The 26920-nt window shown below is 47.9% G+C and overlaps 10 protein-coding genes across 10 annotated transcripts; 6 read left to right on the top strand and 4 right to left on the bottom strand.

Moving 5' to 3' along the window:
- Window positions 1-527: 527 nt before the first annotated feature.
- L228DRAFT_267155 (hypothetical protein) lies at window positions 528-2736 on the top strand (the record flags this gene model as incomplete). The annotated part of the gene is made up of 6 exons (XM_018334957.1): window positions 528-1552; window positions 1610-1700; window positions 1761-1850; window positions 1939-2030; window positions 2082-2381; window positions 2442-2736. The coding sequence occupies 6 exons, from the start codon at window positions 528-530 to the stop codon at window positions 2734-2736; spliced, it is 1893 nt and encodes a 630-aa protein (XP_018188693.1).
- A 597-nt stretch (window positions 2737-3333) lies between these two features.
- On the bottom strand, window positions 3334-4679 carry L228DRAFT_209960 (serine/threonine-protein kinase RIO2; the record flags this gene model as incomplete). Its single annotated transcript, XM_018329833.1, has 3 exons — window positions 3334-4337; window positions 4414-4558; window positions 4617-4679. The coding sequence occupies 3 exons, from the start codon at window positions 4677-4679 to the stop codon at window positions 3334-3336; spliced, it is 1212 nt and encodes a 403-aa protein (XP_018188692.1).
- A 290-nt stretch (window positions 4680-4969) lies between these two features.
- L228DRAFT_228981 (26S proteasome regulatory subunit rpn-1) lies at window positions 4970-8487 on the top strand. Its single transcript, XM_018330489.1, has 7 exons — window positions 4970-5278; window positions 5401-5465; window positions 5523-5687; window positions 5746-6095; window positions 6160-6674; window positions 6739-8186; window positions 8247-8487. Exons 1-7 carry the CDS (start codon window positions 5122-5124, stop codon window positions 8265-8267), a joined length of 2721 nt encoding a protein of 906 aa, XP_018188691.1. The 5' UTR covers window positions 4970-5121; the 3' UTR covers window positions 8268-8487.
- L228DRAFT_245862 (hypothetical protein) lies at window positions 8378-11060 on the bottom strand. Its single transcript, XM_018332263.1, has 3 exons — window positions 10798-11060; window positions 10298-10711; window positions 8378-10240 (listed from the first exon to the last, which is right to left on the bottom strand). Exons 2-3 carry the CDS (start codon window positions 10691-10693, stop codon window positions 8582-8584), a joined length of 2055 nt encoding a protein of 684 aa, XP_018188690.1. The 5' UTR covers window positions 10694-10711; window positions 10798-11060; the 3' UTR covers window positions 8378-8581.
- Window positions 11061-11618: 558 nt separating this feature from the next.
- Window positions 11619-12614, top strand: L228DRAFT_267151 (isopentenyl-diphosphate delta-isomerase; the record flags this gene model as incomplete). Its single annotated transcript, XM_018334956.1, has 4 exons — window positions 11619-11850; window positions 11910-12029; window positions 12097-12315; window positions 12382-12614. The coding sequence occupies 4 exons, from the start codon at window positions 11619-11621 to the stop codon at window positions 12612-12614; spliced, it is 804 nt and encodes a 267-aa protein (XP_018188689.1).
- A 1834-nt stretch (window positions 12615-14448) lies between these two features.
- L228DRAFT_105000 (hypothetical protein) lies at window positions 14449-15217 on the top strand. The gene is made up of 2 exons (XM_018328892.1): window positions 14449-15101; window positions 15161-15217. Exon 1 carries the CDS (start codon window positions 14534-14536, stop codon window positions 15068-15070), a length of 537 nt encoding a protein of 178 aa, XP_018188688.1. The 5' UTR covers window positions 14449-14533; the 3' UTR covers window positions 15071-15101; window positions 15161-15217.
- Window positions 15218-15304: 87 nt separating this feature from the next.
- Window positions 15305-16274, top strand: L228DRAFT_267150 (hypothetical protein; the record flags this gene model as incomplete). The annotated part of the gene is made up of 3 exons (XM_018334955.1): window positions 15305-15615; window positions 15705-15957; window positions 16044-16274. The coding sequence occupies 3 exons, from the start codon at window positions 15305-15307 to the stop codon at window positions 16272-16274; spliced, it is 795 nt and encodes a 264-aa protein (XP_018188687.1).
- Window positions 16275-17425: 1151 nt separating this feature from the next.
- On the bottom strand, window positions 17426-20328 carry L228DRAFT_281883 (putative DNA mismatch repair protein Mlh1). Its single transcript, XM_018335927.1, has 6 exons — window positions 20295-20328; window positions 19993-20223; window positions 19758-19937; window positions 19433-19699; window positions 18349-19367; window positions 17426-18281 (listed from the first exon to the last, which is right to left on the bottom strand). The coding sequence occupies exons 2-6, from the start codon at window positions 20086-20088 to the stop codon at window positions 17495-17497; spliced, it is 2349 nt and encodes a 782-aa protein (XP_018188686.1). The 5' UTR covers window positions 20089-20223; window positions 20295-20328; the 3' UTR covers window positions 17426-17494.
- A 360-nt stretch (window positions 20329-20688) lies between these two features.
- Window positions 20689-23377, top strand: L228DRAFT_281881 (hypothetical protein). Its single transcript, XM_018335926.1, has 3 exons — window positions 20689-21313; window positions 21372-21626; window positions 21704-23377. The coding sequence occupies exons 1-3, from the start codon at window positions 20707-20709 to the stop codon at window positions 23113-23115; spliced, it is 2274 nt and encodes a 757-aa protein (XP_018188685.1). The 5' UTR covers window positions 20689-20706; the 3' UTR covers window positions 23116-23377.
- A 141-nt stretch (window positions 23378-23518) lies between these two features.
- Window positions 23519-26421, bottom strand: L228DRAFT_219402 (MATE efflux family protein). Its single transcript, XM_018330216.1, has 4 exons — window positions 24891-26421; window positions 24192-24821; window positions 24017-24105; window positions 23519-23893 (listed from the first exon to the last, which is right to left on the bottom strand). The coding sequence occupies exons 1-4, from the start codon at window positions 26100-26102 to the stop codon at window positions 23806-23808; spliced, it is 2019 nt and encodes a 672-aa protein (XP_018188684.1). The 5' UTR covers window positions 26103-26421; the 3' UTR covers window positions 23519-23805.
- Window positions 26422-26920: the final 499 nt, after the last annotated feature.

The following is a 26920-nucleotide window of genomic DNA, read 5'->3' as shown; positions in this document are numbered from 1 at the left end:
GCAATCGTGCTCTCCTTTCCTTTCGCCCTCAACTGATTTGCTGAGCGTTGCAACTTATTGCAGACTTTGCTTCTTTACTGTCTCTTGTTCCAACTGAGCTTCGAACCCATTGAGAGCATAATTCGAGTTCTCGTCCAAGTAAATCAAGATTTTAAGGTCCGTTCATCCAAAAGAAAAAACAATACTTCCCTCGTCCATGGAAATTCCTGGCGTTCTGTCATTTCGATTCAACTTCAGCGACTGGAGCAATAATCTAATTGAGAATAGGTAAACAAGCTCGAATTAGCAGTCAAGGGAAAATTCGACAGTGCACGGCTGGGATTTATACACACTTGACGGTCAGTTTTACCTTTTCTCCATCGTACCTCGACAGTTACAGCTCTGTCTCTGAATTCGACCAATCCGACTCATCTCATTGGAAGCTCTATTTCCCGGTCGGCTGATGAGCCAATTCTTTCTTCATAGACACAACGAGTCGCTGCAGGAAAAGACGCGTTTCGCCTCTTCAATCAAGGGATATTTCCAAGATGCAACCATACGAGAGCTCAATGCCCACTAATTACCTTGGTGCTGAACTGAGCAATGGACAACACGGTACAATGTTTGGCCAGCATTATTCCCATGGCCGTTTCTCTAGCAGTTCACCTAATACAGCTGATGGAAACGTGTCAACGCCCAATATTCATGGTCCTCTCGGAGATCACAATTTGAATGCGCTCTCTCAAAACTTTGCTGGCATAAACCTCCGCGGAGTTACAAATGTCGCTCCTACACGGATTGCGGCACCTAGCGTGAACAACACCACTTCCGATCAAGCTGGAGTCGGCGTACCTCAGTCCCTTGGAGCGGCTTGGATCATGCCGGATGGGCGGGTGATGTTCACGGGATATCAAGTGCCTTCGGCGTCATTGGGAACAACCTCGACCGTCTACCATCAGACTTTGCCCCAAGGAGCTTCTTGCTCTCAATATCTTGCCCATCCTAGCTACCAACATTTCTCCAGCCCTCAGACAATTATCTCACCGGCTTCTTTGCCTCATCCATGGGTCTCATCCCAGAGTCTCCCGAATGACCTCCCAGGGCTTCTCCCTCCGCGCCGTGACTCCAGATCGTCCAACGAAAACGACGCACCTCGCACCCCCTTTTTTGAACCCAGCGGCCATGGAGACTACCAGACCATCATCCCCATGGCAGACCGCTATCCGATTAGCAATTACGCGTACAGTACGCCCTCCCCGCCGCAGCTTCCACAGAGTTCATTGAGACCGCTGGCCACCAAGATGCCGAACGGGCCATATACCCTTCTTGATCTGGATGCTTTGACAAGGATGGAACCAGCAATTCCGAGAGCGATTCCAACGCCGCGGACTAGTCCAGGGTCCACAAAGTCGCTGGAGAAGAGCCTGCATAACCCAAATGGTACCACGAACGTTTATATCCGAGGTCTTCTCCCCGACACGTCGGATTCAATGCTCGAAGGATGGGCCTCCAGATTTGGTCGGATCGATAGCGTAAAGGCGATAGTCGACCTTGAGTCAAATCGGTGCAAAGGGTGGAGAAAAGGTCTTTTGTGACAGGCCTGAAAGCTTGAAGGCTAACAGAATTTCAGATTTGGTTTTGTTCGCTATTTCAATTTTTCTGATGCAGAAAACTGCATCCGTGGTTTCTACCACCTCGGTTATGAGGCCAGTTTTGCTCAAGTGAGTCTCTGAAGATTCAGGGTTGAGTACAGATATTCACAATTTTCGCTCGGGAATCAGGAGTCTTTCAACTCACGCCTGAAGACACTCGGCGACCCCGACTCTACAAATCTCTATGTATCGAACCTTCCTCGCCATTACAATGAACCGGTATGCTCATCTCCCCTCTTCCTTGAACCCTGCTTCCTCAGCAGCAACAAGTGTGCACGGCATTTTTCTAAGTTTAGGTCTCTTTCAGGAACTTTGTGCGGTATTTGACGAATACAAGGTGGTATCAAGCCGCGTTCTCCGTGATGGGAATGGGATTAGTCGCGGAGTAGGATTTGCACGGTAGGCGCTCGAAGTGATTCACAATCTTCTTTCTTTGCTGATTGTATCCAGTTTTGAGACACGATTAATTTGCGACGAGGTAATTTCTAGATACAACGGACAATCCATCGGCGATGAGGGAGACCACTTGCAGATCCGTTACGCCGATACTGCTGATCAGAAGCAGCTCAAAGAAAAGACAAGCACCAACCGCCAACTTCGCGCCCACGAATACAATACTGCAGTATATGGTGCGACTAATCCAATCCCCTACACCCCATCCCGAATTTGCAACATGGGACCACCCGTGCGCGGCTCGCAAATGCCATATGTCAACGGTAATTGGACCGTCTATCAGGAAAGCTCTTCGAGGTCCGTCATATCTTGGGATACCCGTAGATACCACGTGTTGAGTTGCTGAACTATTTTCAGGAGTCTAAACGATTCGTCCAATAGCCGTGGTGGTCAGGCGGCTTTTGGTGGAGCAGTACCCAACAAAGCGCAGCAAAAATTGCAAAATTACTCAAAGAATCATTTAAAGGAACTATCTGTCACCAAAGGTCCAGGTGTTGGAACCGAAGCCGCCAAGATTGCTTCCGACGAGCCACCTACCAAATCAACACCATTTCAAGACTCAATGGATGAGGGGACGGGCAATTCAGAGGCTTCTGACTTGCCCAGGGCCCGGTCTTGCTCTTTAAACCCTCCTTCCAGCTCCCGTGATTAGCACCAATGGTAGCTGCTTTCAAAGTGGGTATATCCATTTCTCAGTCGTACAAGTTGATTTAATATGCTTGGGCGGCGTCTAAAACCGCATTAAGATGCAAACCGTGCCAGCCGACTGCAGTATATATATCCTAGAAGAATTGTCCAAAGCTGCAGAATAAAAGGGTACCAAGGGGGGACCTTTGCTTGCATAGCTCTTAGAAGTATTTGCTCATTTATTTGCTGCTTTTTTTCGGCGCGACGCACACATACGCAGAGCGCTGGCTGCATTATTTCGAGTAAAATTCACCTCATTCGCCATTATTTTAGCCGCTTGGCCATTCGTTCTTGAAGGCTTCATATCTCATGTATCGAGATTTTCAGAGTGCATAATGTTAGAAGTACGTTTCTCTATGAGTGAAGTTTATCCGGAAAAACCTCGCCGTAGTCTTCTTTCCATGAACGGCTGGTTGTAAGCTTGGGAACCAGATTTACCGGACCTTCATAATCGAGCGGTCTCGAACCCTCTTGCATTTCGACAGAGATTTCTCTTTTAGCAAAGACGAAGCGTAACGAAGAAATCCATTCATGAGCAGGGCATGCCCGATTGACAGCATATCTATCCAGTATCGGATGATTGTTGGGCCCTGCCATGCTGGTCATTGAGCTGCTTGGAAACGTCTTCGACGCCATCTTTGATTTCTTTATCTGACGGATCTTCTTCCTCTGTGTCCTCGTCCGCCTCCTCGTCGTCTTGCTTCTGGGATTCGTCTGTCTGCCCATCACCCGTTGCACCAACAAAACCCATGTATTTCTCCAGTTCCTTAGCCATCTTTTTGGAAAAGCCGGAGGCTTCCACCTCAACGTCGAGCCGTTTCAAGCCTCCCTTACTGAGCTCTGCCCTTGCATCAGAGAAAGTAGGACCGGATTCATCACTTATAAAATGAAATCGACGTTCGAAAAAGCGCTTTATGCAGTTGACGTCGCGATCAAAATACATTTCAGCGTTAGGATGATCAATTGAGACCATTTGAGGAAAGTCGATAAGGATTGGGTTCACGGTTACAGCGTCGCTACCGTGACCTTTAGTTTCATCAGCATTTTGATCTTTGGGCTTCTCTTCAATTAATATATTGAATTCATTGAAGTCGCCGTGAATCAGACCAAAGCTTGCTAGTCGGAGGATCATGGCCATCAATTGTGCGTATAGAGTGGCTGGGTCGGCAACTGACGAAATTTGCCGCAAGGGAAATGCATCGATCAGGGACATTACAATCGTATGGCGATTTTGCGAAAGGGGTTCAGGAACAGGGAAATCATTATCCCGCAATGCCTGCATAAAGGTAAATTCCTTGACTGCCGCTAGACGGGACATGTACATCCATGAACCCGAAGAACGGTTGCGCAGGTAGTCGCGATTAGCCTTCACCGTGCGAAATGAGATTCGCCCGAGCCTGTGGATCTTCAAGACGCGCTGGACGCCTTTTTCGTCCGATACGACGTAAATGTCCGACTCTTTCCCAACTCCTATCTGGTTGCCCACTGAGTACACAGCTTTTCGCTTGCGGTAGGTATTGAGAGCGAGATAATCCAGCCCACCATATGTGAGACGATATCCATCGTCTGAGAATGACCAAGACAAAGTGTTAGCATCAAGGAAAACAGTATGGTTTTTGCGGGGCAAATTGCAGAGGCGCACATTTCGCATTCTTCACTTTCGCAATCAGGTCCACTTTTGCTAGATTTGAGATGGATCGGTGAACCCCACTTCCGCCTCGTAAGCCAGAAATCTGTGCTATTAGTGAAGTTGGGACGACTTCGTGATTTTTGCTCCCCATTTCCACCTGCGCCACATTCTCAGTTAGTCGTCGAACAGAAGCAGAATTGGGGAAAATGTCTTACCGCTGTGAGAACTCTCCAGTCCTCTGCAGTAAGGTACCGAATAGCCTTAGTATCCAGCTTCATCTTGATTTCAATATTCCGTATAATGAAAGGAATTTGCCAGGGAGGAAGGAGAGGGAAAAAAAGGCATGAATGATATGCACCCTTTTGGATAAGTGAGTTCAGAGAAGTTTTTGCGCAAACTGATTTTTAGCGCACTGTAGCGACTCCCAACCCATTCTAACTATTAACGAGCTCCGAAGGTCAATTAAGTGAGTGGCCCTCCGCCGGACTACGGCGCGCCACAAGCTTACTTTAGTCGAAGAGCCCTTCGTCACGTCAAGGTGTAGGTCAGCAACTGACTGACTTGCGGATAAGCTCAACACGATTTGTTTCAAGCACATCACCAACCACACTTTTTCTTCATCATCACAACTCTATTCTCGCCCAAGGAACTTAGTGCAATCAATATATTATCTCTGCCTCGCGGGTCGTGAACCGCTGCATTATCCTAGCTGTTTCCGCAATGGCGAAAGAGGATCAAAAGCCCACCAGCGCGGACAAGGGCAAAGGAAAGGCCCCAGAGTCCGCACACCCAGAGGGCCCGCGGAAGCCGCAAGATAAACAGAAAGACAAGGATGGGAAGATTACTGATGGCCTGAAAGCTGAGATTCCCCAAGAAGGTACAATTTTTTTTCTCCCGATGGATTGGAGTGCTAGTAATGGCACTTGTTCGGTGGATGGATTTCGATCCCCATGGAATCACAACGTTTTGCGGAAATATATGCTGATAATTTGTGATTAGAGGAGCTGAGCGAGGAAGATCAGCAGCTCAAAGGAGAGCTTGACATGCTCGTTGAGCGGCTACAGGTAGCTACGCTTGTCCTCAGGGCGATGACAAATTCGAACTGATCAAAACGTGTTCAGGAATCCGACACATCATTATATCGTCCTGCATTAGAGGCAATCAAGAACTTTATCAAGACAGCAACTTCCTCAATGACGGCAGTCCCCAAGCCTCTCAAGTTCCTCCGACCGCATTACGAGCTACTGGTGTCGACGTACGATCAATGGCCCGCTGGCGAGGACAAGGTCCGTTTTCTCTTGGCAAAATTTGTAGTTGCTAAAAGGAGTACTAACAATTTACAAGAATTCACTTGCTGATGTTCTCTCTGTGCTGGGAATGACGAACTCCGAGGAAGACCAACTGGACACCCTGAAGTATCGTCTACTGGCGCCCTCTGAAGATCTCGGCTCTTGGGGTCACGAATATGTCCGTCATCTCGCCCTGGAGATAGGACAGGAGTATCAGAGACTCGTGACAGAAGAGAAGCCATATGATCATCTAATCAAGCTTGCGAAGACTCTGGTGCCCTTTTTCTTAAGTCACAACGCCGAGGCGGACGCTGTCGACATTCTCAGCGAGCTTGAAATCATTGAAGAGATCCCTCAGTACCTCGACGAAAATACCTATTCCCGGGTGTGCTTGTATATGGTCAGGTGAGAGGCTCCCTTCGGGCATGGTGTTCTCAGCCCGATATTTTACTAATATGTTTGCATTCAGCATGGTGAACCTTCTTACCTACCCTGAAGATCATCAATTCCTTCGTACCGCCCACGATATCTATAAGCAATACAACAGTCTCTGCCAGGCAATGGTACTTGCCATTAGAATGAATGACGTGGAACTCATCATTGAGGATTTCAATTCCACATCAGACCCGGCTCTAAAGAAGCAGATGGCTTTTCTGATTTCTCGCCAGCGGATATGGCTTGACCTCCCCACTGATACTGAAGAAGAACAGGAGATTGCTGAATGTCTTGACAACACTAAGTTGTCGGATCACTTCAAGGCCTTAGGGAAGGAATTAAATATCCTCGATCCTAAAACCCCAGAGGATATTTATAAGAGTCATCTCGAAAGCAGTCGGGTCGCTGGGCTTACTAATCTTGATTCTGCACGTCATAATCTTGCGAGCGCTTTTGTGAACGCTTTTGTGAACGCAGGTTTCGGAAACGATAAGATGATGCTAGTGGATAGAGTCAAGGATAGTTGGGTCTGGAAGACTAAAGATGAGGGTATGCATAACAACCCATCCCTTCAAATAGACCTTCGAGGAGGCTAATAATTTCCTTTCGCTAGGTATGCTGTCGACCGCAGCGTCTGCTGGCATGCTTTTGCAATGGGACGTTGAAAACGGTCTGGATAAAATGGACAAGTTCACGTATACTGAAGAATCCCATGTGAAGGCAGGCGCTATGCTTGGCATTGGTATGCTCAACTCTGGAGTACGCGCCGATGCAGACCCCGCTATGGCTCTCCTGGCAGACTCCGAGACCCTTAACTCCAAGGACTCTTCTTTGAAGATGTCGTGCATCATGGGCCTTGGCCTGGCTTACGCCGGCTCGAACAAAGAGGAACTGCTTGATCTGCTTTTACCCATTGTTGGAGACGCCTCGGTCGATATGCAGCATTCCGCGATGGCTGCTCTTTCATTGGGGCTCATTTATGTGGGATCTTCTAACCCAGACGTCAGTGGAGCGATCGTGCAGACCTTCTTCGACGAGGACCGGAAACACCAACTCAAGGACAAGTGGACACGCTTCATGGCCTTGGGTCTCGCTCTTCTCTATTTTGGTCGCCAGGAAGAGGTGGAGGTGATATTAGAGACACTGAAGGCTATTGATCATCCTATGTCCAAGGCAACCAGTGTTTTGGCTGAAGTTTGCGCTTGGGCTGGAACAGGAACAGTCCTGAAGCTGCAGGAGCTCCTCCACATCTGCAATGATCACATCGAAGATAGTGAGGACAAGAAGGGCGATGAGCTGCTTCAGTCTTATGCTGTGCTCGGACTGTCGCTTGTCGCAATGGGGGAGGATGTTGGACAGGAAATGGTCCTGCGCCAATTTGGTCACCTAATGCACTATGGAGAGGCGAACATTAGGAGAGCGGTGCCTCTGGCCATGGGACTCATTAGCCCCAGTAACCCTCAAATGAAAGTCTACGATACACTTTCTCGGTACAGCCACGACACCGACAATGATGTAGCCATTAACGCTATCTTTGCCATGGGGCTTCTTGGCGCTGGTACCAATAACGCACGACTTGCCCAGCTTTTGCGACAGTTGGCAAGCTACTACCACAGAGACCAGAACTCGCTTTTCATGGTCCGGATCGCACAAGGTCTGTTGCACATGGGCAAGGGGACATTATCTGTCAATCCTTTCCATACTGACCGGCAAATTCTTTCACGCGTTGCCGCAGCTGGCTTGCTCACCGTTTTGGTGTCCCTCATCGACGCCAAGCAGTTCGTCCTTGCCGAATCGCATTACCTTTTGTATTTTCTCGTTACAGCCATGCACCCGCGGTTTTTGGTAACTCTAGACGAGAACCTCAAGCCTCTTACAGTCAATGTCCGGGTAGGTCAAGCCGTTGATGTTGTTGGCCAAGCAGGAAGGCCTAAAACGATTACCGGCTGGCAAACACAAAGCACCCCAGTGCTTCTCGCCTATGGAGAGAGAGCGGAGCTTGAGGACGAGCAGTACATCAGCCTGAGCAGTACGCTTGAAGGGCTGGTCATATTGAGAAAGGTAAGACGTTATATCACCTAACTTTACTAGCTGGGATCTATGAGCTAATGTGCAATGCAGAACCCTGAATGGGAAAACTAGTAGTTTGCGCCCTTTCTTATCCCATTCGACATTGATTTTAAAGTGCAAAGGATTTTATTAGAGTTATTTTCCGTTTGCACCCGGCTCATGTAAATATATGAAAGTGACAATGTGTTGGCTTGGTAAATGTAGCCAATTTGATGGCGGTTTACATTTTGCGTATCTAGGACTGACAACGATTGTAATGAAATAAATATTTACCACATTTTCCCTGCAACCCACGACGCCAGCGCCTCAAATGCTATTAGATATGGGCGGACATGAGAATGCCCCTCTTCTACTTGACCGTGGCTGTCTTGCGAGCCTATCCATCTTTAGCGACGCTCTTCTTTCTTGTATCTGATGAACCTCGCGAGATTTGTTGCCGCCTCATCGGCCTGAGCCCGCAGTCCAGGATCCTTTCTCTTGTCCACTGCTTTGGCAAGCTTTCGCACCTTGGGTAATGACGCTTCAAGGTGCCCCAGGAACCCATCCTTCCAGAAGACCGCCTGATCATAATCATAACCTTTGTCTGCATAGATATCGAAGATCTGATTGAGTGCTTCAATGGCATCCTCGACTGCAGTTTCTGGAATCAAGGAAATTCTAGACACAAGGAAGGCGCCGATCTCGCGGTTCACATCCACGCGGCCGGGACACTGCGCCAGTGAGCCCAATAAGCCGATGCACTTAGGACAGATCTCGTCCAAAGGCTCGGTCTCCTCCCCACCACGGCGCTTTACAGGTGCGCTACGCTGAGACCTGTTCTTCTTCATCTGCCCGGCTGCCTCATAGAGCGCCATGAACTTACGGTGCTCGTCTCCGGCAAAGTCCAACTGCCCACGTAGACTACGAGAGATAGCCCATGCAAGACTTGTAACAGACTCGGCCAAACTGATGTCGGCGGTCTGAGAAGCAACCACAGGGACAACGCATTCGCTCCAGAGCTGTTGAGCGAGTGCTGCCCAAGCCGGTCGCAGTGGCGAGTCTGAAGAGAGCGGAACAACAGCGCCTACAGCCCAGGTGATGTTGTTGAGACAATCTAAGCTCTTCTCTATGAGATCATTGGGCTTAGAAGGTTGCGAGGAAACCTTGGCCAGCGGAAGGATAGATGGAATAGTATCTTCAATGAGATATTGGACACCTTTCTCGGCGTTTTCGGCAACAAGAGCCCAACTATCCCGTTGTTCGCCGTCTTGATCTTCTCCGGTAACCATGTCCATGTCTTCTTTGATTTCGCTGTTGATGTCGGAGTCGTCATCATCTTCATCATCTGACATGCCCTCCATCTCCTTTGCCCGATCACCATCTTCCACATCATCGTCCTCGTCTTCTTCCTCATCTCCACTCGTCGCATACTGCTCCTCTGTCATCATTGCAGCGCTAGATTCATCCAATTCAGAGAATTGCTCGGCTTGACTACCAATTACAGCCGATATGGAGGCAATTGTTTCAAGTGCCATTTTGACCGTCTCGATTTGGTCGGGTGTAGTGTCATCTTCCTGACTAAAAGTCTCCACAAGAGCGCGATATGATCTCGTAATGGCAGAGAGCATATCCTTTGGCGGAATGCTATCGATCAACTCTGCGTCTTTTAGTTTCTCGGCTTGCTCAGCCAAAGAAAGATTATGGAGGACTCCGCAAGCTGCTACGCATTCGCCGCCCGTTTTTTTTGCGTTTGCTTTGAGCACATCAAGCCAAACAGAGCGAGCAGCGATTTGGCGAAGCAAGTCATCATTGTCTACAGACAAGTCGTAGACGCATTGCAGTGCGTTTCGGACGACTCGTGATGGCGCTTCCGCGAGAGAAGCCAGTCCAAGTTGGAAGTCGGGAACAGTCGATAAATTGCTAAGAGCACTCACAATGTCATCATTTGTTTCTGAAAGTGAGGACATAATGCTGTTCAGCGAATCGGCTAACTCCCAGACCAAGACTTGTTGGGCTTTGGGTAGGCTTGCGAAACCGGACTCCGGAGCCCTGAAGAAGTCAGACACCTGTGTATTGTTAGTGCAATGATAGAGAGGTAGTAATATTGAACCTTTCTGACATACCTTTTTGATTGCTGCTTGCAAGGGAGTCAAAATGTCCTGTCTATACAAGTGAATTCCGAAATCCCAACTCTCCGCGAGAGCCAGGTTTCGAAGCACACCCCATCCAGCAGTAATAACAGAAAGATCAGCATCATTGATGGTCTGTTCCATTACTAGACGGACGAGCTGCTCTCGCAAGAGGAGTTTGCGACACTTTTCATTTTCAATCAAATTGCAGATCACAGTAGCCGCCGTGACCCGGTCATGCGGCTGTGTGCTAGCAAGAGCAGACACTGCAGGCAAAATCTCCTGGTCTCGCAATTTCACACTTTCAGGATCTGCCAGGGGCTTCAGTGGACGACCACTGGTGGGCCCACGGCGGTCCTTGGGCTTTTGAGATCTTCTAGCCTTTCCCATGCTGATCCTTTGGCACCTCTAAATTTAATTTCGATATACAGTTAGACAAGAGTTTAAATATATCAATCTGTTTGTTTCTGGTGCAAATTTTGCTCTTCTCATACCTCTCTTTTCTTTCTAAGGAATCTAGATCATCAATGTCTTCCTCTTCGCCTTCTTTTCCTTGTATTCTTTTGATTCAGCACCGCCAAGTACGACATCGTGCTTCGTGTAGTGGCCCGAGATTTTTTTTCTTGATCATGATTACCATAAATGGTTTAGCGTTTGCTTCGCAAATCCGCTCTCCTGGCTCCTTTGCCGCCATGTTAACAGCCGGACCATTTCAAATGCAACTTGCAGATTTCCCAATAAAAGGAATGGGTTAATTGTGCTTTTAATCTTAACCAAATAAATATTTTGTGCGGCTTAAAAACCCTCCGAGATGTTTTCCAGATAGAGAATCAGGTCCTCTGAACTTTCAGCGCGCCGCGAAGTTTGTGCCGGAGAATAAGCTTCGGCAGAAAGAAGCCCCCCGAAAAATCCTGGGAACTACTATAAGTGACCGAACCTAGAAAGCCATTACGTCTACCAAATCATCTATACTTTGCCATAGCTCCGGTGAAAATCTAAAGAAGTGAAAGAGCCACATTCTTCTACCAGTCATTCTATTCAGAATTGCAAAGTCATTGCTATCCATCTTTATTATTGCTCATTGTCTTCTATACTAAAGCCCTCGCCCCTTTCCGTTGCGGCGCTTGGCAGAAAGTGTCACTAAAGGCGGTGAGGATCTAGCGTATCAACAGCTGCAAAAGCGACCCCCACATCGTCAAGAGATTGAGGGCGATACCGCCAAGGATCCGATCTCGACCCTCATCTCTCCCATCCTTGGTGAATTTCACTTCGCTGCAGAGCCAGTAGGATAAGTTTCAGCACTTCTGTCTCCGCCATGTCGACAACGACAACCACCACGACCACGGCTCCTTCGCAGCGGATCACTGCTGGTAATATACTTCAGCTTTTTCCTGATATTGACACCAGGCTTGCCGAGTCCACTCGTGCTCAGGCGCGTGACAATGATCTTGAGGGTTACGATGAGGAACAAATTAGACTGATGGAGGAGGTCTGTATCGTCCTGGACGAGAACGATGTGCCAATTGGAAGCGCAAGCAAGAAAATTTGTATGGTCTTTCCATCTCATCTTGAGCGTCACTTTGCTCAGACTAACGCTCGATAATAGGTCATTTGATGAAGAACATCGACATGGGCCTCCTTCACCGTGCCTTCTCCGTCTTCTTGTTTGATTCTGAGAACCGACTACTCCTTCAGCAGCGGGCATCTGAAAAAATCACCTTCCCCGGTAGGACTTGAACCAACGAATCTCGCTTTTTTCGACTTTGCGCTGATAGACTTTGTCCCTGAGACAGATATGTGGACAAACACGTGCTGCTCGCACCCCTTAGGTATTCCTGGTGAGACTGGTGCTGAGCTAGATGCTGCGATTCTCGGGGTCAAGCGCGCGGCTCAGCGAAAGCTGAACCAAGAACTTGGCATCAAGGCGGAGCAGGTTCCGTTGGAGAAATTTGATTTTCTCACCCGTATACATTACAAGGCTCCTAGCGACGGAAAATGGGGCGAGCACGAGAGTAAGTGATGTGCTTCCTCCTTAAAATACTTCGGATGTGAAGCGGCTGATTGTCCTGCCCTATCAGTCGACTATATCCTTTTCATCAAGACCAATGTTGATCTTGATATCAACCCCAATGAAGTACGCGACACCTGTTATGTATCTGCGCAGAAGCTGAAGGACATGTTCGCCGATTCGAGTCTCAAGTTCACTCCTTGGTTCAAGCTCATCTGCGAGACAATGCTATTCGAGTGGTGGGAGCATCTCGACCAGGGCCTTGATAAGTACAAAGGCGAAAAGGAGATTCGACGCATGTAGAAGCAACCGAAGAAATGATTGGATTACTTTGTGAGTCCACCCCGGGATTCCCTGGACTTTGATACCTTTTCGACGCCGGTTGCCTGAGCACCGTTGCATTTTGTTCTTTTTCGCTTGCATGTAGAGCGTTTCCATTTTTCGCATGCGAAGTCTCGCCGTGCTGGAAAGATATTACAGTGTAGTATAATATATTAATGCCACTACATGTGGTAGATATGTATTCTTCGTTTATAAGCAGCTCTTCAAGAGAAAGGGGTTTATCAAAACGTGAAGGAGGCCAAGCAAGCCGGTTCCCGGCTGAGACCATTCGCGACGAAAAGACTTCTACGTTGTAATCTCCTTGCCTCTCAAAATACAAATGAACAAGCATAGATTTCACTATTTCCATTCAGAGGGTATCTTAGTATATAACGTCCTTACCATTGGTCATTGCTTACAGGCGCCTAAATGAGAGAGGGAGTTCAGAACACAAATAGGAGCGAAGTTTACATAAGAAGGAGCGTCAGCGACGGTTGATGGCGTCAGAATGTAAATAGCCTTATCTGTGCCATTGTAATCGATTTCTAAGAACAATGACAATAAAATTACACAGAGTGAGGCGAGATTTATTTTGGCTCTCTCGTTAGTTACTGTTTCTCACTCTAGTCAACTCCGTTAATGAGTGGTTTCGGGGTCTTACGGAGTAGACGGCGAGCACGGCAACCTTACCCGGATGGGAATGTTGATGCGAGCCGACAGAGGCCCCGGAGGACGGGGCGATTAGAGGAGTTAGAATGGGGGTCGTTGGGGTTAGTTAGCATTGGGCCTCTGTTTTGCCGCGTACAACCAACGACGTCTTCCAATGCAGTCCAATTGCTTCCGGCTTAGAATGAAGGAGAACAATATGTGTGGGTGTAATTTCCCCTGCTGTTTCTATTGTAATGGGGGTCCAATCAGAATCGTTTGGAGGGCGCAATTTGATCTTAAACGCATGGTCTCCTAGCACACACCCTTGGTACGGTGACTTGTTTACGAGTAGCCCCATGCTGTATTGTACCCAAAGAGGAGCCGGAATTAAGTTACTCACTGAAAAAAAAAGCCTAGGTAGCTTTGGTTACGGAGTATGTTCAATGCCCGCGTGTGACGCTTCCTAAAGGACTCGCTGCAGCAGATACGCAGTAAAGAAGTATCGGAGTACGTTGAGGTTGCACGCAGGGTGACTTGAAGCAACATCCCGGTTTAGCTGCTGACTAGAGATTCCGACTGGTTGCCGATCCTGTGGGAGAGATTGTCCGCGCTAGGTGTTTCTTATCGCTCAAGCAAATCCACTTACGGCACAAGGCGAGGCTTGACCACAACGAAGAGGAGTCTGATGTGGAAATGTGAATACTATCTGAATTTCAATCTTTTGCTAATTGAAGGGCATTGTTGCTCTTGTCGCCACTCGGTGTTCGATCCGGTATCCAGACCTTGTCCTCTCTTTAACTACCCCGCCCCGCAGCTGGATGTGCAGCTTGCCCGGAGCAGGGTAAAGCTCGACCGACGTTAGTTAAGTTTTAGCCTTCGGGCTGCCGGCTATTATAGGTGTAAAGGGAAAAGGCGGAGCTTAACTGAGCGAGTGACCTGCTGTACCCACCATACAAGTGCGTACAGTAGTAATGACACAACTAATCATCAAACACGATAAACTCTCACCCACGGCAATATGCTCAACATCTAAACTACCTGACAGCCTTTCTCAATCCCTTCCCATTAGCCCACCCACGTTAGGCATGTCTATGCAGCACTCCCTCCTTGCTCTTTTCTACAAGCCCCCGGCTCCCCACCATACCTCTTATCGCGTAGTGTCCAAACGCCAGGTGCCTGGATGCCGATGCCTTGCGCGACCATTGCCGCCGCCATGACCATGCTGCATCCCATTTCGCCTCAAATTGGACGACATGCCCAGCATCCCTTCACATTGTTTCCTTTTCGTCCAGCAATTGCACCTGCAGCTTGCCTCTGTGCTTGTTCCCCGGCTTATTGACAACGCAGCTTCGTTCCGATTCCCATTTCTTTGGTCGCCTGACCTCGACGGCCCTCCTGCTACGCTCCGCCCTGTCTTTCAAATAGTGCCCCTCATCGCCCCTTTAACCGGGCTCGTTCTGTTCCTTGCTCTTCTATCTCTTGTGGTCCCTCTTCTTCTCGATCAGCTTTCACTTGTCTCACCACCAATTGAACTGTCTTTGCGGAGCAAATATCTTGCCCACCACTTTTGTCTGCGTGCAGCCAGTGTCGGCCTCTTTCAAACCCGAGTTCAATCCCTTATCCTCAAACTCCAGACGGCGGCCTCCGCGTCATCTTCTATATTGATGTCGGTTGATAGTCGTTTGTCAAGGACTTGTTTGCGTTTTCCCGCTCGCGTGGAAAACATTTCGAGATCTCAGCTGTCAAGCGTGCATACAGGGGATTTAACCAGACCTGCTGAAAATTCGTGAACACGGGATACTCTGCCAAGGTAACATTTTGGTTCGAGCAACCGCTTCCAAGCAAGTCTCAACAAAAGTATTCACTAACTCTGCAATCAGTTGTGATACACGTTTCGACCTTTTATACATTTCATTATATCTTGCGCGGTAGTATAGATTATTTCGCTCCGGGATTTAGACGCTTTGCATTAGAACCGTCCAAGAAGTGGATAGAGCATACCAAAGTAGTCCTTGAAATCCAGCATGGCGACCACGGTGGTCTCGGCCACGAAACCCCATGCTACGATTTTGTCTACTTCGCAGGGCCTTCCCACTACTGAGCAGGTCCGCATTGTGACAGTAAAGGAGTACAAGGAAGCTGCCCAATGTCTTGCTGAAGCTTTCGCCGAGGACGATGTAGCTCGATATTTCATTGACACTGAACATACCGAGCAATGCACCCCCGAAGAAAAGTGGAAATTGCACGTCAACATCCTTGAGTACGTGGTGTATGCCCACTGCCTCAAAGGCTTGGTGACCACCATTGGGCCCAACTATGACTGTGTAGCGCTATGGTGAGTAGTGTGCATCTTGTCACCCAAAAAACTTGCCAGACGTTCCCTTATTCTTGTCACTTGTGACTAAAATTCTTCTGAATTATCAGGATGCCGCCAGGCAAGAACATCGATGATCTGCTGACCATCTTCCGAAGCGGCATGTGGCGTCTGCGCTATCAACTCTGCAGCGAAGGGAAGAAGCGCTTTTTTGACGAGTTCCTTCCCCTGCTGCACGATACCAAGCTGGAAGTCATGGGTGACCGCGACGACGATTCCTACTATCTGGTGTACATTGGCACCAAATCGACGGCTCGTGGCAAGGGATACGCCCGTAAGCTGATTGACAACGTGACAAAGCAGGTATGTGCCTCAAAGTTTTGACAGTGGAGTTGCTCTCCCGTCTAATTGCAATCTGACCATTGCAATCTAACCTGCAATATTATCAGGCCGATGCCGAAGGCCGGGCATGTTATCTCGAAAGCAGCAATGCCATTAACCCAGCCATTTATCGCAAACTGGGCTTCGAAGAGCGCAAGAAGATTTTCCTCAGCCGTGCTGAAGCGCCGATTGAAATGGATATTATGGTTCGGGAGCCCATGAGACCGACAATCAGTAGCTCGAGCCTTCTTCAGGGTGGCACGACTATACTCCAAGCGACCTCTGCTTCGGCGGCTTAATTTGTGCCTGACATATTTCTCCGGAGCTCCCAGTCTTTGGTTCACACCTCCGTATTCTATGGAAACAAGAGCGCATTTTGTCACGGAGGAGCTTAAGCTTGGGATAATGGGGACCGATCCCGCACTAAAGGATTACTTCCTATTTTCCGTCCGCGAGCAAGGCCATTCATGTCTAATCCCAATCTTGGCACGCAGCTTTTAATAATTTCTTGATTTTCTGAACTGAAGTTATACTCAAGAAATTTTGGAGGAAAAAAAAAAAAAAAAAAAAAAAAACCCCGGTTGGGTTTTTGGCGATTTGCTTTTTATACTGAAATTTTTTATGTTGTCAATTTGTTTTTAATACTTTCATTATTTTCCTGAGCTATTTTATTTTTGGTCTTCCCCTACACTCTTTAAATTGATTAGTGAATCTGTTGCTATTGTGCAAGTTGGTCACTACATCGGATTGGATAAGTAACATGTTTAGCCATCCAAGCTAGCCTCTCACTATGAAATGACACAAATTTTGACTTTTGAACTGTAACACCTCTATAAATGTTACCTAGATCTGACGTGTTAAAGTTATGCCGTACATTCCTTTAGTATGGAAAATACATGTATTACTTGTATTTCTTTGCACGTATTGCTCCAGATATAGATGTCTCCAGAGATGGAAGGCATGCATCCTTAGTATAACTTATAGCATAACTAGCAAGCTTAGAAAATCAAGCTTTTTTTTTTCTCTTTCATATCTCTTTATATTTGCCTGCCGGATGATCAACATTCTATTTCTTCTGTCTTAAATTAAGAGTGAAAAAGAATGATGCTCTAAAAGACCAACTTATTCATTAAAAAACAAAAGTTAAAATAAATAATACTACCCACCTACGTTACATTGGATATTGTAGTATGGGACTTCATGATATTGGAGGGAGATGAAACACACGTGAGTTCAATAAAATTGAAAGGTGGTGAAAAAAGAGCAAAAAGCAAGAAAAAGGTATTCAAGATAAAATGAAGTAAAAATAAAAGAAAAAGGACACAGAGTAAGAGGGGAAAATGGACAAGACAAAAAGGGAAAGGGTAGAGGCGAAGAGCTTATGCGATATACATTGAGCGCTTATACAAAGTGAATTGAAGGAAGAGGATCTATTATTCTATCATTCTGTATCCGATACTTGGAAAAACCGTGATGGTCTCCTCTATGTAATTTGCGTTACGTTACGTCTATCTTTAACTCAACAACGCTCAAACACACGATATAATCCTTTCAAATCGGCTACTTCCACTACACCTCTCAGCAGACCCTTGGTAGCGACCAAGCGAGCCTTGAATGCAGGAAAGAGTACATCTTGCACCATCCGATTTAGTTGTGCCCGACGGGCGGTGATTTCTGGTGGCTCCTCTTGTTCTTCATCTCCATTCCCTTCCCTGTCTGTATCCATGGCATCTGGTCTTTCTGACAGAGTGTCATCATTTGGACCTACATCTCCAAGACTTACATCTTCGGCTCCGGCTGCAGATGCGCCTCGTAATTTCTGGGACGTAGATTGCGAATCTTTGCCAGAGGAATCTTGATGACCCTGCTGAGGAGACGGCGGAAGAGATTCAGGAACATAGAAGCTCGCTAGTTCGCGCAAGAACGTGGCGAAACAATTCTTCTCATCCGCCCAATCGACTGTCGGCCCTAGACGTAATAGGAATTGAGGAAGTTTGGCCATACTGGGCACATAGCCCTTCAGAAGAAGTGGAATAGACAGTAATTGGCCGTTTTCGGATATTTCAAGCGAGAAATATTCTTGGAGCATTTCGCGCATTTTGAGAATTTGCTCTTCGACTTTTGCAACCGCTTTGACCCAATCAATTGCTTCTCCGGCTTGTTTTTGACCCGCCTCTTGGCTTTGTCGCTTCTGCTCGTAGTCTGCTGCGATGACTAGGAGCTCGTGCAGATCGAGCGGCGGGTCGAATTTGATGACACCCATGTTCCCAAAGTCTGTGAGTCCGACTTGATAGAAGAATTCATTGCTGAGGTGGAGTCAGCCAGCCCTTGTACCGAGACATTGTCAGAAGACGTAAAAAGCTCCAAGCGTACCTGATCATGCCGTAGTCGATTAAGTAGAGCTTCACACTACCTTGAATGGCAGCAATTCTTCTTCTCTCATCAACGATACCGACAAAAAAGTGTCCCGCAAATACCCCCGTAAGTTCGCTGTGCATGCAATCTCGAACCTCTGCTCGAAGTTCCTTGACACTCGTCAGCCGACACAGCACCGTCTCTTTGTCTGTCTGGTCGTATTGGAGATCCTCCGGCAATGCACCGTCTGAGGAATCTTGTCGAGAAAGAGGTTGTGTTACACTAAGAGGAAGCATCGAGGTTATAGTTCTCATGCGAGAATCCGTTCGAACAAGGTTGTTCTCATACACCTTTTGTTGTCCAGATCTTTTGTTGTGCCCGACTACCAGACTGTCGATACCAGAGTCAGGCAGAGTCGCAATTGTAGGGATCCTCGCTCCAGGGAGAAGAGTCTGTGTCATAAATGTTCGACTGCTGTCGACTGTGGAGAGGCTGAGTCGGATTTTATCGCAGATTTGTTCGATGATTTCATCTTCATTGAGGAAGTTCACCTCCCGCTTCGTAGGATGCACGTTTACATCAACTCGTCGTGGATCGATATCTAAACTTAGATATACAAATGGATGCCCTCCCTTTGGAAGAAACGCCGAATAAGTCTGCTCAACGGCTTTTTTAATGGCCGATGACTCCACTGCACGGTGATTTATAAAGAGTAGCAGCATTGTTCGTTTGACATGGTAATTTGCATTGCTAACCCAACCTTGTGCCATGAAGCCGAGGCGATCGTCTTCATTTTTCAATTCGATGAGCTCATTAGCAACGGCAGCCCCATGAATCTGACGTATCCTATCAACGATAGTAGCATTTGCCGGCGTAGAGATGCCCATGCTGGTATCACCGTGTTTCTTGCACGTGAATGCGACACCATGACAATGCACAGCATATCGCCCTACCATGTCAAGAATTTTTGCATATTCTTCACTTGCGGAACGGAACGCCCTACGGCGCGCTGGCACATTGTAAAAAAGGTCCTCGACCTAACAGTCATATAGGTTAATGGTTACATGAGAGCAAATTAAGATATGCTCATTGACCAACATACTGTAATCTGCGTGCCTTGTCGCCCAGCAGTAGGCTTAGGGTCTGCACTCTGTCCAGGTTTAGCGGGCACAAGCTTTCCTCCAGAGTAATTGGCCCGCCAAGCACAACTCGATTCCTTAGGCTTCGTAGTCACGGTGAGATGCGCAATGTGGCTGATACTCGCCAACGCTTCGCCTCTAAAACCGTACGTTCCGATTGTTGAAAGGTCTTCAAATGCTTTGAGCTTCGAAGTTGTAAAACGCTCGCACAGTATGGGCAAGTCATCCCTCTGTCTTAAGCATGAGTATTTTCGCATTGAATAAGCTGTAGGGAAAGGAGCAACCTACATTGATACCATGGCCATTGTCCGTGATCTGAAGAAGTTTCAGACCCCCTTCTTTGACTAGAATCTCTATAGCTGTGGAGCCCGCGTCAACCCCGTTCTCGATTAGCTCTTTCAAAGCATGGACCGGGGCCACGATAATCTCGCCAGCGGCAATCTTATTGACTACATCTTGATCAAGGGCCTGTATCTATTTAGTCTGGTGTACCGGGAAGCAAAATTAGGCAGAATTTGGTTACTCTAATATGTCTTGGCTTGTCTGCCTGCAGTATATCTTCTGCTTTTCTCTTCGTCCCGCGCGGAATTTCCATCTCCACGTCCATATCGTCCGCCATTCTGGATTATACGCTGCTAAATTCTCTAGCCTTAGAAGTTCTTCTGAAAATGTAGATATATGAACCCTGTGGCAGCTTTGGCAAGTTCAGCTTTTCGCAGATCGGAGTGAGGTGCATCTAGTACCTTATCGGGTGCTTTTACGAAGCAAAGCCCCATGACCGAGTTATTACGCTTTTCTTTTTTGGAATTGCAGTATTGAACTTACAAATATGACAGAAAATAAATATCATATTATCTCCTTTTCATTTGCAAGGTATCCGAATTGGACAATAATGTCAACAAACGTACAATATTCCCCGGGCTCTGACGTCTGAGGTCGGTAACTTCCGCAGGGATGGCGGTTCACTTCCGCATTTGAAGCTCCAGCTGCTACGGATTCTCAACACGCCCATGTGTCTAGCAACACCTCACCTCCTGTATTCTCCCTCAAAGCTGACAATAACCCTTTCAATGCGCATTGCTCTTCTGAAGCATCTCCTCATGGAGCTTCGTTAGCCTGTTACATGCTCATTTGCAGTTGTAAACTGCTGGACGTCATTGCGGCTTCCACCATTGGCGCATGATCCTTGCTCCGCAACTGCTTCTGCCGAGCTTCCAGTCGCCGTCCAAACACAACTATGCTACCACCAACACGAACATTCAGTCCCAAACAAGGGCTGGAAAAGCGTGATGATGATCTTCGGCCTAGAAAGGCTGGCGCAACGGCATCGACATGGTCAGCTATGGGAACCGGCTCACGATTGCGCCGGAGACGATTTCTCTTTGTCCTTCTCGCTCTTCTCATCGTATATCTATTTGTCAAAAACATCCCGACAGACCTAGGCCCAGCTCCTGCTCGAATGGGCTTTTCGTCCCCGCCGTCTGCAACCTACCATGCGCCTGGCAGTCCGGACGCTGCCTTAAGAAACCCCCAGGCGCGACTGCCTCTGAGAGAATCGGCGCCGACATCGCAACACAATTTCAATGGTCCAATCAAGTTCTATAAGCTTGCATCTTCACTGCATGCTATTGCTAAAACCATGGGCCATCGCAAGATAAACCGCAACATTCTATTTGCAGCGGCAAGTCTGCAGAGCGCTACTACCTTAATCCCTACGGCGTGTGAAATGGCTCGATGGCGACGTAATTTTGTTCATTTTGCGCTCATGGGGCGGGGCGATATAACAATTCAGGAGTTACTAGAGATTAATGGGATTGGAGACGAGTGCGAGGTTTATTGGCACGGTATGATCCTCTCAATTCTAGACCAAGCCAAGGGGAAGGCTGATCGTGAGCGTTGCAGATGCGCGGCCCGACTTTTCAATCCAAAGCACGGATTTTCGAATGAGTGTTAGTGTCTCAACTGCGCTAAATCATTTGAACGAATATATCCACCCGCAAGCTATCATCACAGACGCGCAAACAGCTGAAGAGGAGTTCTTCACAAAATCAATCCAGGAGAAGGCGGAAGACATAGGGCGACCTGTCATTTTCGTACCGAAAGATGCTGTAGAGAGACTCAAATGGATCACTAGATTGGACAGTGGATCTCTTGGAGGTAAGTGCGCACAGCATAATTATCTTTCTCTTGTGTTATTCAATGAACAGGAAGTGAGCTAAATGGCATAAACTCAGCCTGGAACAAGGCGAACGTCGATATACTCGTAAATGCTCCCATAGGCTCATCTGGGACATTGATTCGACTGCTTCAGACATTGGCAAAAGCTGATTATTTCCTATCACAACCGCCGCGACTTACTATTGAGCTCCCTGCGAACGTGGATTTGCCCACACAACGATATCTCGAAAGTTTTAAATGGCCGCCATGGACTAGTCAGGGCAAATTCCAGTCCAATCAACTCACGCTCCGGCATCGCGTTCCGCGCCAATTATCCACCACGGAGGATGCTTCCAGCCGCTTCGTTGAGTCCTTCTATCCAGCCAACCCTGTAAAGTCTCACGTCCTCGTTCTATCACCACAGGCAGAGCTATCACCTCTCTATTTCCATTACCTCAAGTACACCCTCCTAGAATACAAGTACTCGAACTATGGCGCCCACGACTCGGAGCAAATTCTCGGCGTAAGCCTGGAACTGCCCTCTCAACATCTCAACGAGACCGCCGCCTTTGAACCTCCGCGAGCAAGACTTGATACCACTTGGTCAAATGGTGAACAAGGGGCCACTTCATTTCTTTGGGAAGCACCAAACAGTAACGCCGCGCTCTACTTCGGCGACAAGTGGGTCGAATTCCACAATTTCCTGAGTAATCGGATGCAAGTGTACCATTCGCAGATGGAGGCCCGCCAACCGTCTCCTCCCCGGAAGAAGCTCGTCAGCGAAAAATATCCCGCATGGATGGAATACATGCTTGAACTTATTCGCGCTAGAGGCTACTCGATGCTTTATCCAGCCTTCAAGCAAGAAGATGCTTTAGTTGTCGTCCACAACGAACTCTACCAGATTCCTGAAGAATTCCAGCATGTCCCAGGCGAGATGACTGAGGGCGTCAACTCTGCTGATCCGGAAAACCCACCCCCTCTTGACCCCAACGAACCATTTCTCACCGATCCTTCCACACACAAAGCATTCACGCCGTTGAACGAACCACCTCTCGGCTCCCGCTCTATCGTGTCTATGCTTCCTTACGATGGCGATTTGCCCGAAGTAGCTATCATGCCTCATCTCACCTTTGACGGCCGTGAAGTGTCAGCAGAAGAATCAATAAATGAGGCATTAGCATTCAAGGCAATCTTCCAATCTGAAGTTGGCGGATGCCCTGAGCCAAAACCCCAAAAAGTTCGCCCCATGGGGGCGATTGACTTGTTCTGCTTACAAGACGAAGAAACCGGAGGAGAATATTTAAACAGAGATGATGAGCAAACGGGTGCTTATGATGCCAAAGGCGTCCCAGCCGTCTCGAATGATATTTTCCCAAGCGAGGATAAGTACGGACCAGCTGCTGGAGAGGAGAAGACTACTTCTGGTTTTGCATTTGACGAGACAAGTGACAAGCCAACTACACGAGGTTCGCAACCGGCATCTTAATAGCAAAAGACGGAGACGCTGGCAGCCGGGCAGCATATAAAAACGCAGTCGAAAACCCAGGTCTCGCTAATATAACCATGCACTTTACGCAAGTGTTTCGAAAAAATCTCACGGAGCTATGCAGTGGTTTGATATCGAGTGAGACATCGCAATTTATTTGGACTTTTTTTGGTCTCCTTAGCTTTTCCCACGGATATACCATGTCATGTCCTTTTTATTTGATGGGGTTCTAAACATCTATGCAAATTTTTCTACTGCGACTCTGCACTAGGTGTTTGGGCGCAATGTAAGGGTAATGAGATAGTGGGAATTGGATCTTTGACCAATTATGATATCCTGCTGTAATTGTTTTAACATCATGGCATTGTTTGCCCTATACAGATAAAGTTAGGATGATTCAATACCAAGTTCAAATTCTCGTCTATTCGTTATATTATTGAGTGTACAAGCACGCTCTTGCTAGTTAACATGTTCGAAGTGATGTCTCTCTGCTAAGACAAGATAACGCGAAAGACATCTAACACGATATCAAGGAGAATACAATACCCCAATGCGTTCTAGTAATCTCCTACGTAAATAGACAAGAAGAAGAAAGTTACACAGGCAAATGCAGATGCTTGAACCAAAAATATGCACAATTACTCACACTCTGGAGCAACCTACATATGCGTGCAGGTTCTTCGTAAGTAATCAAGTTAATGTGTTTCGTTTTTGTGCTTCTTCCACAGCATGGTCCCAGCTCGTGCGTGCGATAAAGATGCCTTCGATGAGAGCGACGCTGGAGATATGACAAAAGCCATTAGTGATTGCTTTTTGCAGGCGACTAAAGCCGGCGAAATATGCACGTCGCTGTAAAAGAGCAACACATGAAATTGTTTGAGCACGAAAGGTATCGACTTACAGTCCGAGGGCAAGAGCCGGACCAGTCCACAGACCGAACAAGTCCCAATGAAGAACAAAACAGGTGCTAAATGACAAAGGCATGGCAATCTATAACAATTCGAAAGAAGAATCTTGTCAGCAGAAGTCGATAGGCGTAAGACGTCTTGTTCAAGAGGTATTGGAGAGAAACATACAGCATAGTAGCAGAAGAGGTTGGCATAGCCACCAACTTCCTGGCGGCCGAGGCCGCGAAGGATACCACCGCAATTGGCAGCTAGGGCATCAAAAAGCTGGAAGGCGGCGCAGAGCGGCAGAATCTTGGCAACAAGCTCAATGACATCCGGGTCATTAGTGAAGAGCTGAGGAATGTAATTGCGGAGGGTGCTGAGCAAGGTAATATTGCAAATGCCGACGATGCAGGCGACGACGATGCAAACCTTGGCAGCGGTTTTCGCCGCGTCGGAGAGTGTGGCGCCGATAAGATTGGCAATGCGGGTAGAAGCCGCGATGGAGATGGGAAAAGGGATTTGAAATGTGATTGACGTGATGGTGCTCAGCACCGACTGCGCCGCAAGATGCGTTGTCGAAATATAGCTCGCGACCAGAGTCAAGATTTCAAAAGCGAGGAATTCGGCTTCAACCATGACCAGGCCGGGGAGAGCCAATTTGATCATGGGCCCCCAATTGTGGAATGCGCGCCAGGTAAAGCCTCCCCAGCACTCGCGGCCGGCGACGAAACGGACATAGAGGAGGAGACAGAGAGGCAGGGCGGTATCAGTCACCGCGACGGCAATGGGCGCTCCAACGAAACCGAATTTCAGCTTCTATTTATTATTAGGTTAGGGCACAATCCATACTTTAAGCATGCGAGGGTGGATGATATTCTAACTTACCCAAACAAGGAGCCAGTTCAAAAAAGCGTTGAGAGGAGCACAGAATAATAGCACGTACATGTTGGCAGAGAACAAGCCTTGAGCCTGGACAAACCTCTTGCCACTCTCAAATGCTGCGTAGCCTGGTGCACCGATTAGGAGGACTTTCAGATAGAGTCCCGCTAATTCGGCCAGCTTGGCTTCGGGAATGATGTGCTTAAGGATGGCCGATGCGCTCAGCCAGATAATCCCAATTGGGATGGTGATGACCCAGAGAAAAAAGACCATTCGCTGGAACTGCAGACCAACGAGGTGCTTCCGTCCCGACCCGTACGCCTGCGCACAGAGGGTGTCCAGACTTGTCGCGAGGCCCTGATAGATGGCGTATCCGAAAATATTAGCTGTCATGCTGGCCAGACTGACAGCACCAAGCTCAAGCTTTCCCAGGCGTCCGACGGTGAAGATACTGGCGACGGTCAAAGAATATTGTAGCAGGAATGTAACAATCAGCGAACGAGAATATTTGCCCAAGACTTTAGCTTCTCTTTGCCAAGAAGTCTGGATCTTGCCTGCAGCAACCGCCGCCTCCCACTTCCTATCAATATTATCTGGTGTATCTTCGCCGCCATAGGGAAGCTGATTGTCCCCAAGCAGGGCTGTGGTCTCCGATGGTGGCTCATCTGCTGGGCCCGCCTGTGACGTCCCTGCAGTCTCTTCGTCATGCTTGCTCTTTCTCCTATCGCCGCGAATCGACAACTGTCGACCGATACGACTGGTGAAATGCCCGGATGACTCACTCAATCGTCGCGGATGTTTTGGAGGTATCATGTGATTGTCCCGAAGTAAACTCCTCTCGTCGTTATTGATGCGTTCAATCTCCTCCTTGGTCAGGTAGTTCTGATCTGGTAACTGGAGTGATGATAACACGGTACCCCTGGGGCCTGAGGCCACGAAGCTGGGACGATGATATGAGCCCGTCATGGAATAACCCATTGACGATTGATGCTTTAAAGGTCGAACAGTGGAAGATTCTGAATCACTTGCGGCCTCGTCTTCGCTGCCGGTTGCGCCGTCTTCAAGCGAAGCCTCTGGATGACGCGGATCCTCAACATCATCGCGAAGATCTCGAGCTATAGCTTGCCGTGCTAGAGGAGATGTCCCGACATAGGAATTCCTCGGAGAATATTGGTGGTGAGCTGCCCCTGCGATTGGCCGGCTTGTTGAAGGAGCCATTGGTTTGTAACGGTCAACAAGCGGAGAAACAATGTAAGATGGTGTAGTGTGTGCTTCTGTGGCAGTTGCAGAGAACAAAAGTGTACATGAATGTGTGCGTCAAATTTTCGGCGGATCTGCTCAAGAAGAGTTGAATACCTGCGCACCGCGGACGATTGCCCGGAAGAGATTGAGCTCAAGCAGACGACTTTGCTATGCCCAAAATCTACCAAATATGTGTTTTGGTGGATAGAAGTCGGAACGAGATAAAAAGCAGCGGCTGGATTACCATGGGTAAGTGATAAGTTAGTTAGACTGAACAGTTTTAGTCACCTCGACTATCGTCGGCGATAAGCATGCGGGGGCCACAAGCAAACACTTGCCTAATATATATACTCCGCATATCATGACCGACCCAGATGTCAGGGATTTTGATCCGGATAACAAATGAGTTTCTGAATTTGGGAAAGTATCTGTCGGTTCTAAAACGATAATTCTTGACTCTTCTGTATCTCTTCAGCTCTTCGGTGACCTGGCTGCAAAATTATTTTAATTTTTTATTTTGTATGTTTGATTTTGTTTTCCTTCTTCATGATGCGCTCGTCGAGTATACATGCATCAATTTGGTAGGTCCAGCCTGAATTGCCCACCAAACATCACTGGATAGCGGAGCCAGTGCCAGCTTGTCCGATTGCGGTATGTCGTGCCGCACGGAACGAGGGAAGTGTGGCCTGGTGTTCTGAGTTTTGTTGTAGTGATTGGGGGATTTGAGGTCATTGGCCCGGTTTTCGCACATGCACGTGACCACGTTGGTTGAGAACCAAAAGGATCCTTGAATG

The sequence above is a fragment of the Xylona heveae genome (assembly GCF_001619985.1).
Source record: "Xylona heveae TC161 unplaced genomic scaffold L228scaffold_4, whole genome shotgun sequence".
Taxonomy (NCBI): Eukaryota; Fungi; Ascomycota; class Xylonomycetes; order Xylonales; family Xylonaceae; genus Xylona; species Xylona heveae.
This window is presented reverse-complemented; position numbering and strand designations above follow the sequence as displayed.